Here is an 8975-nt window from a genome sequence, read left to right on the forward strand (position 1 = left end):
CCACCCGCCCCCCCCTAGACATGGCTGTTCGGCTACGAGCTGACCGACACCATCATGGTGTTCTGCGAGGACAAGATCCTGTTCATGGCCAGCAAGAAGAAGGTGGAGTTCCTCAAGCAGCTGGCCAACAGCAAGGGCGGCGACAGCATCCCCGCCCTCACGCTGCTCGTGCGCGAGAAGGTGGGTGCCGAGGCCGGGGGTGTCTCGGGGCAGGCCGTGCGCGTCCCCCCTCGCGTGTGTGGTTCCCAACCGGTCGCTCCCTCGGTTTGCTGGTGCTCGAGGAGCCCCGCGGGCGCTGGGGAGCCGGTCCCCGTGCCTCTAGCCCTGGCGGGAGCTGCAGGTGACAGGGGGACGGTGCTGGGTCTGGGCTGGGGGCGGAGGGAAGGGCCCCCGTGCTGTCTCTGCAGCATAGGGACGGGCTGGGGAAGTTGCGACCCTGGACAGCGACGGCTGGAAGGGGTCTTGGGAGCTCGCATCTAATTCACTCGCTTGCTCAAAAGAGCCCCAACTACGTCACCCTAGATGATACTTTATGTAGCCTGTGGTACGGAGTCTGCGATCTCTCTAGGTAGCTCTGTTGGTGAGAGACTATTTTTCCGGATATCTAACAGCAATCTTTTTTGTTACTTTTGTTCTGTCTTCTGGCATCACTGATGAGTGATAAGTCTCTTGCGTGCTATAAGGACAGGGGTTGATCTTGGTACAAAACAGGGCATGTGGCCCAGTGCTCAGGTGCTGATGTGCCCTTCCCCTCCCCCCGTAGAACGAGAGCAACAAGGGAAACTTTGAGAAGATGGTGGAGGCACTGAAGGGCAGCAAGGGGGGGAAGCGTATCGGCATTTTCAGCAAAGACAAGTTCCCCGGCGAGTTCATGAAGAGCTGGAGCGACTGCCTCAGCAAGGAAGGCTTTGAGAAGGTCTGCGGGGCTAGGGTAGCTGAGCCACGTGGGAGATTGGGGAGATTGGGTAGGGGGTTGGATACTGGTAACGGCCTGGTGACCGTCCCTGCCTCCCCCGCCCCGGTGCAGGTGGACATCAGTGCGGTCGTGGCCTACACCATTGCGGTGAAGGAGGATGGGGAGCTCAACCTAATGCGCAAGGCGGCTGCTATCACCTCTGAGGTGTTCAACAAGTTCTTCAAGGAGCGCGTCATGGAGATTGTGGATGCTGATGAGGTCGGTGGGGGCAGGGAGGAGGGCAGGTTGCACAGTTGCCCAGGCTTCAACTTGCCCCAGGAGCCACCCTGATTCTGTACACCTTACCTCACCCTGCAGAAAGTACGGCACAGCAAGTTGGCAGAGTCGGTGGAGAAAGCCATCGAAGAGAAAAAGTACTTGTCAGGAGCTGATCCCTCCACAGTGGAAATGTGCTACCCTCCCATCATCCAGAGCGGTGGCAACTACAACCTGAAGTTTAGTGTGGTCAGGTTGGTGTCTTGTGCTCCCCCCCTCCCCCCCAAAAAATTTGCACGATCATGCACGCAGGTGCAGTTCTTTCCTACAAAAAGAGTCCAGTGTTCTTCTACCCAGAGCCCCCCAGTCATCTTTCGCTGAGGTAGGAGAGAGGCCTCCCCACTTACAGCCCAGGTAGTGGGGTTTGTCTGGGTCTGTGCTACTCCTGCTGCCTGTTACCGAGTTCCAGCCCAGCTCTTTTTCTGTATGGTGCTTGCCAAAGACGCCTCCTGACAGTTGCTCCCCACCCTGACGCATTCTTTTTCTGACAGCGATAAGAACCATATGCACTTTGGGGCCATTACCTGTGCCATGGGCATCCGCTATAAGTCGTATTGCTCCAATCTGGTTCGCACCCTCATGGTGGACCCCCCTCAGGACATGCAGGACAACTACACCTTCCTGTTGCAATTGCAGGATGAGATGCTCAAGGAGATGCAGCATGGTGAGCTTGCAGGGAGGGTACCCAGCATGGGGCTGGCTGGGCTGGGGGCTAGGGGTGTAGAGGTAGGAGCATCAGGGCTCTGCCCACCACCCCTGTGGTGCTCACCCAGACTTGCCACCCTAGGTGTGAAACTGTGTGACGTCTACGCGGCTATCATGGACGTGGTAAAGAAGCAGAAGCCGGAGCTGCTGAGCAAGATCACTAAGAACCTGGGGTAAGAGATTGCCTCAGCCCTCCCTCTTCTAGTATTTGCCTACCTCTGGGTTTAGAGGCACCCACTCAGGTTTTGAGGCTGCTGGGGCAGGGAGCTGGCTCCTGCCACGGCGCTGGCAGCCACCCCTTCTAGCCTGGAGCACAGAGGGGGCTGCCCTGGTGTTGGGGCTTTGGGACGGGGGTGAGTGGTGGCTATGGGTGACATGGCTGCTCCGCTCTCTCTCTGCCCAGGTTTGCCATGGGCATCGAGTTCCGCGAGGGCTCCCTTGTCATCAACAGCAAGAACCAGCATCGGCTTAAGAAGGGTAAGTAGTGCCGAGCTTTGCGGGAGGGGCGCCACTCAAGCCTGCAGGTTGCAGGCACCAAAGTCGGCCCCTTTGTGTCCAAATCTCTTCTTCCTGCTACTGCATGGGGATATGCTACTACTACTAGCTTCCAGCCTGCCTCACCCAAACCCTGTGAGGCCCTGGCCCCACTCGCATGCTCTCTGCCATGGGGTTCCTTGAACTCTGTCTTGGCACTAGCTCAGTATATAAGGAAGGAGCAGAGGCCCCCTTGACAGCCCAGCCCCTTCCTTGGGTGACTGGTGGCTCTGTCCATCAGCGCATCCCATTTTTTCTCCTGTTGGGATCAGGGACAGCGCCCCCCACCCCCAGCCTTCACACAAGAGTAGGGTGAGCCCTAGGCCCATGCAGCTCCAGGGCTGGTGCTGTCTGACTTGATGGGGTCCTGTCTTACTTTCTGGTGGTCCCAGCCCCATCTAGTGACTCTGTGTCATGCGTCTCACAGGGATGGTTTTCAGCATCAACTTGGGTTTCTCGGACTTGACCAACAAAGAGGGGAAGAAGCCTGAGGAGCGGACGTACGCGCTGTTCATCGGAGACACCGTGCTGGTGGATGAGGTGAACATAGGATGGATAGAGAGAGCATGTGTTGAGGTAGAGGCTGCATCACTTTGTTGCATTGATCTTCCCGTTTCTTTTCTTTCTCAGGAGGGACCGGCCACTATCCTCACAGCTGTTAAAAAGAAGGTTAAAAATGTCGGCATCTTTTTAAAGGTGAGGCCAGGGTTGTTGAAGGGTTACAGGGTGTGGGGGAAGGTGGCAGGCAGGGAGCCAGGAGGGCTGGCCCTGGCAACGGTTTGGGATCATGTCAGGGAGGACATGGGAGCTGGGCTGGGGCCTGGGCTGCGAGCAGGCCAGTTTCGGGGCAGCATGCCTGGAGTGTTGCAGAGAAATGAAATCTGAGGGTCGGGGTGGTGGGAAAGGAACAGATCAGGGACATGGAGAGCTGATCTGGCTAAGGTTCAGGCAAGGAGGCTGCTTGGCCCCAGGCTGGCACCATCACTTGCACTGCTTGGTGTCGTTCCTCCCATGGGGGGCATTGGGGGAGGCTGGCGCTCTGAGCGGCATGTTTGTATCCTGCAGAACGAGGATGAGGACGAGGAAGAGGAGGAGAAGGACGAGGCCGAAGACCTACTGGGTCGCAGCTCTCGGGCGGCGCTGCTAACAGAGAGGACGCGGGTGCAGTTCCACCCTTGGGGCCCTGGGGGTCGGGGGACAGGGGCTGGTAGTCATGCTCATTTTGGGGCTGGGGCTGGTGCTGGGGTGAGCAGGCCAGGGCTGTGTACTAGAGCTGGGGTGGCCTGGCCACGGGGCAGGGCCTCACACTGCTTCTATCCTCCCACCCCCAGAATGAACTGACAGCAGAGGAGAAGCGCCGGGCCCACCAGCAGGAGCTGGCTGCGCAGCTGAACGAAGAGGCACGGCGGCGGCTCACAGAGCAGAAGGGCGAGCAGCAGATTCAGAAGTGAGCAGCAGGGGGCAGTCATGATACTTGTGGCATATGATAACGGAATGCTTTCAGCACATGCAGTAAGGGGGAGGGGGTGGCTGAGTCGCTGGGTTCAGCTGCTTCTAAATTTCCAGGTCCTGGTTTCTTGTGTTTAAGAGTTTTAGAAGAGCTGGCCAAGGTTTGTACAAGGCCTGAAGTACTGCAGGGTTGGTTGGAGGAATGATTTTTTGGGGGGGAGGGCCCCAAGAGCTCTGGGAGGTTCCAAGGGACTGTGTGACACCCGCACCCACTCTACACAGGGCTCGCAAGTCCAACGTCTCCTACAAGAACCCATCACTCATGCCTAAAGAGCCACACATCCGGGAGATGAAGATCTACATTGATAAGAAGTACGAGACGGTCATCATGCCGGTGTTCGGCATTGCCACGCCTTTCCACATTGCCACCATCAAGGTACAGCGCCAGAGCAGGGCTCTACCATGACACCCCCTTCAAGGGTTCGAGCAGGGGGAGGGACCTGCGGGCACTAGGCTGGGGTAGCTATTCTCTTTTTGACCCACATGACATCCCTGTCTCTCCCATGGCACAGAACATCAGTATGTCAGTAGAGGGTGACTACACCTATTTGCGCATCAACTTCTACTGCCCAGGCAGCGCACTAGGCCGCAACGAGGGGAACATCTTCCCTAACCCTGAAGCCACCTTCGTTAAGGAGATGTGAGTACCACCCCTGCAGCTATGTGCTCACCATGCATCCCTGTCCTGGGCTGGCTCCCTCTGAGTCATGAGAATGGCCCCTAGACCCAGCTGGGCTGGGGTTTAGTTCCTGGTTCCAGCACAGCCTAGCTGCATGGCCTAAGCCTCTGCCCTGCAGGTGGGAGAGGTGGGGAAGCGGCTGTGTTCGTCCCCAGCACCGAGTGTGTGGGGGAAAGCAGGGTCGTGATTGATGTGCCACCAGGGCACCGTAGACCCACAAACTGCCCTTGGCTGTGGTGAGGGCTGACCCCTCTTCCTTCCTGCAGCACATACCGCGCCTCCAACATGAAAACACCAGGTGAGCAGACAGTGCCAGCCCTCAATCTGCAGAATGCCTTCCGCATCATCAAGGAGGTGCAGAAGCGCTACAAGACCCGTGAGGCTGAAGAGAAGGAGAAGGAGGTGAGACCCTGGCAGGGCAATGACAGAGTGCGGGGGTGAGACAAGGGTGTAAGGGGAGGCACTGTGTGTGACCTCAGCTCTGCAGGGCCTTACTCCCTGTTGCTTGTTTCCCCAGGGCATCGTCAAGCAAGACTCGCTGGTGATCAACCTGAACCGCAGCAATCCCAAGTTAAAGGATCTCTACATCCGGCCCAACATTGCCCAGAAGCGGATGCAGGGCTCTCTGGAGGCACACGTCAATGGTATTGGGGGCTCGGCCTGGATCTGTACTCCTCCTCCCCCCATTCCTCCCTCTTCCTCCCCAAGCAGGGCACGGGGCCTTCAAACCAGCGGTGTCTGTGTCTGTCCTGGGCAGGCTTCCGCTTCACATCAGTGCGCGGAGACAAGGTGGACATCCTGTACAACAACATCAAGCATGCGGTGTTCCAGCCCTGCGATGGGGAGATGATCATTGTACTCCACTTCCACCTCAAGGTGATCCGAGTTTCCCCCTGCCACCCACCCCAGCATTGGCCGCAGGGACCCCAGCATTGGCATAACCATCCTGCACCTCCTTCCCTGACGCTCAGCCCTGGGAGCAGAGGGTGGTGGGCAGTCAGCTGTCACGTGGTTTTCCCAACAGGTGCCCTGCGTCCTGTACCCTGCCCTTTCTCCGGTGGGGGAGATATTCTGGGGGGCCTGTTGTGGGGGTGAGGACATTGCGGGGTTCGTGGCTATTCACCTGTCACCTCCCTGTCCTACTCAGAACGCCATAATGTTTGGGAAGAAGCGGCACACGGATGTGCAGTTCTACACAGAGGTGGGCGAGATCACTACCGACTTGGGCAAGCACCAGCACATGCACGACCGTGACGACCTCTACGCTGAGCAGGTCAGGCTTATGGGTGGGGGCATGGTGGTGGGGAGGGGGGCAGGGTGCTCTGCCCAGGGCAGAGGTGCTTCAAGATGGAGCCCTTGTGCTGGGTGTCAGCCTGATCCTGCTTCCCTGCCATAGATGGAACGCGAGATGCGGCACAAACTGAAAACAGCCTTCAAGAACTTCATCGAGAAGGTTGAAGCTCTGACCAAGGAGGAGCTGGAGTTCGAGGTGCCCTTCCGGGATCTGGGGTAAGGGGGCTGTCAGGGCCTTGTGGGGACTGGGGGAAGGGAGTAGGGACTGGGGGCATCATGGCCCTGCCGAGACCTGTGTGCTGCATTAGGGGATGCTGGGAGGCTCTGTCTCATGGCCCACATTGTCTTCCTGCTTGTGAGCTTGGTATGGTTAGGCCCTCGCAGGCCACGGAGGTGCTTGGGAGTTTCTCTGCCAGGCCCCCCTGTATGCTCTGGTCTCAGCTGTCCCTGGCCCTTGTCTCCTGCAGGTTCAATGGGGCCCCATACCGCAGTACCTGCCTACTCCAGCCAACCAGCAGTGCGCTAGTGAACTGCACCGAGTGGGTGAGTGTATGTGCACAGGGTTGGAGGTCCCTCCTTCAGCTCTGCACTTCCTAAACATTCACAGACGGAGTACTAGTCTCTCTTGTCTGCAGGGCAAAGGGATTGGGATATTCAGCTCTGGATTGTGTTGTTGGCAGGAGAGGGAGATGGGTCGCAGCTCTGTGCTTTCGGTTGGGGGGTGGGGGGAACTGGGCATGGTAGATGGGGGAGCGCAAAGCAGATCATGCCCCAGGAGTGGGGATGGGGGAGAGTCTTATAGGAGGCCTCTGCTCCCTGCAGCCCCCGTTTGTGGTAACGCTGGATGAGGTGGAGCTGATCCACTTTGAGCGCGTGCAGTTCCACCTGAAGAACTTCGACATGGTCATTGTCTACAAGGACTACAGCAAGAAGGTCACCATGATCAACGCCATCCCCGTCGCCTCCCTCGACCCCATCAAGGAGTGGCTAAAGTGAGTGCCTGGGTCAACCCCACCGCCACCCCCCAACCTGCTGCACCCCAACCCCTCTGGCAACCACTCGCTCTCCCCTTCCCCGCAGCTCCTGCGACCTGAAGTACACAGAGGGGGTGCAGTCCCTCAACTGGACCAAAATTATGAAGACCATTGTGGACGACCCTGAGGGCTTCTTTGAGCAGGGCGGCTGGTCATTCCTGGAGCCCGAGGGAGAGGTATGGGGCAGGGTGGGGGCTACCCTTGTGGGGGGGGGGAGCTTTTCCATTCTCTGGGCGAACCCCATGCCTAGGCCTTGCAAGGCTTGGCCAGGGTCACACAGCTGTGGAGAGAACCCAGGAGTCCTGACGCTGCCCTCCTGTCTCTCCCCAGGGCAGTGATGCAGAAATGGCGGAGTCAGAGTCCGAGAATGAAGACGAGACCTTTAACCCCTCAGAGGAGGAGTACGAGGAGGAGGAGGAGGATAGTGATGAAGACTACTCATCAGAGGCTGAAGAGTCAGGTATGGGGCTGCTGCAGGGCCAGGCTCCTTGCTCCAAGTAGGTGTCCCCCTGCCTGTGGCTCCCCCCCAGGCCACCCATCCCCGTGGGCCAGGGTAACTGCCCCCATGGGGCTGGCTCTGACCCCAGTACCTGCTTGCAGATTACTCCAAGGAGTCCCTGGGCAGCGAGGAGGAGAGTGGAAAGGACTGGGACGAGCTGGAGGAGGAGGCTAGGAAAGGTGAGTGGGGGCTGCCTAGCCCCAGCCTGCTTGGGACATCCCTGGGCCCAACTGCCCCCTTCCTGTGCATGGGCTCAGCCAGGATAGTTTGGGGGGGGCCCTGCCAAGCCCTAACCCCTGCTCTGCCCCCCCCCCTAACCCCTGCTCCCCCCCCCCCCCCAGCGGATCGGGAGAGCCGGTACGAGGAGGAAGAGGAGCAGAGCCGCAGCTTGAGCAGGAAGAGGAAGGGCCCAGCCCATCGTTCCAGCCGCTCCCACGGCCGCAGCCCAGGGCGCAGAGCCGTGCCCCCCAAGAAGAAGAGGAAGTAGGCACTGGACTCTGACCCCACCGCTGCCCGGGCATGGGCCACCCGCCCCCACATCACCCGCCCCACGGACTGCGTCTTCGCTCCCTTTTTTTTTCTTTCCAATTCACCCCATTTTGTTTCTTGAGTTTTGTTTTTTTTTTCTGGCTATTTGTACGGACCAATCGGCTGTGAGGATTCCTGGCCCCACCCGCCCGACACCATGGACATGTATGCAAGGAGGAAGAGGCCAAGGCCGGCCCCAGGTGTGGGGGGCAGTCAGGAATGTGCCCCTGCTCCCTTCCTGCCCTGGCACCGCTGTGGCACACAGGGACGCATTGCCAGGTGCCCGCCTGCCCCCTGCTGCGTTCCCAAAGCGAAGAGGGTGGGAGGCAGGATCTGCGGACACAAGGGGCTTCAGGTCTGTGGGGAGCAGGTGCTGGGGGAGGGAGTGGGGTGCATTATGACTGCCTGGCTGGGCTGGGGGTGGGGGTGGGGGTGTCCCAGCCCCAGGGAAGTGCAGGGGAGGTTCCTTCCCTGTGTCTGCCGGCGTCTGGCTCTGTCCCATATTTATGTGTCCCGCCACAGCCAAGTAGAGTCTCTGGCAGGAGCGCGGTTCTCGTCCCGGGTGGGTTTTATTGTGGCCCTGTCCTGTCCCCCATCCCCCTCTCCCTCACGCACTGAGGTGGGGAGGGGTGCGGGGCAAGGGGGGGGCCCCTGCTCTGTTTCGTTTCTCGTAGCCGGTAGCTCTTGGTATTTTTGACTTTAGAAGAATTGAACCGATGAATAAAACTGTTTTTTGTAAGTTCACTGTTCCCAGGCCCTGCCTCTGTCCAGGGATGGTCCCAGGACTGCTGCTTTCACGTCAGAATCTCCGTACCCTCTGTTGTTGGGCACAGGGCAGGGAGGTGCAGCTGGCCAAGGTCAGTCCTGCTTCTCTGTGTGGGCTTGGTGCCCGCCCTCCCAATAGACAGCACGGAGGGCAGCAGCTGCTTCCACAGAGACCTTCAGTTTCCCAATGATGGAGCC

At 59.1% G+C, this 8975-nt stretch overlaps 1 protein-coding gene across 1 annotated transcript; it reads left to right on the forward strand.

The window, feature by feature from the left end:
- Nucleotides 1–6: 6 nt before the first annotated feature.
- On the forward strand, nt 7–8756 carry SUPT16H (SPT16 homolog, facilitates chromatin remodeling subunit). Its single transcript, XM_025191169.1, has 24 exons — nt 7–180; nt 764–916; nt 1028–1174; nt 1274–1425; nt 1723–1895; nt 2019–2109; nt 2340–2413; nt 2898–3010; nt 3101–3166; nt 3536–3631; nt 3802–3917; nt 4202–4355; nt 4492–4619; nt 4925–5060; nt 5176–5302; nt 5416–5534; nt 5806–5931; nt 6055–6167; nt 6419–6494; nt 6774–6943; nt 7032–7161; nt 7316–7445; nt 7586–7663; nt 7826–8756. Exons 1-24 carry the CDS (start codon nt 55–57, stop codon nt 7969–7971), a joined length of 2940 nt encoding a protein of 979 aa, XP_025046954.1. The 5' UTR covers nt 7–54; the 3' UTR covers nt 7972–8756.
- The last annotated feature ends 219 nt before the right edge of the window (nt 8757–8975 follow it).

The sequence above is a fragment of the Alligator sinensis genome, unplaced genomic scaffold (genome assembly GCF_000455745.1).
Source record: "Alligator sinensis unplaced genomic scaffold, ASM45574v1 scaffold955_1, whole genome shotgun sequence".
NCBI classification, from domain to species: domain Eukaryota; kingdom Metazoa; phylum Chordata; order Crocodylia; family Alligatoridae; genus Alligator; species Alligator sinensis.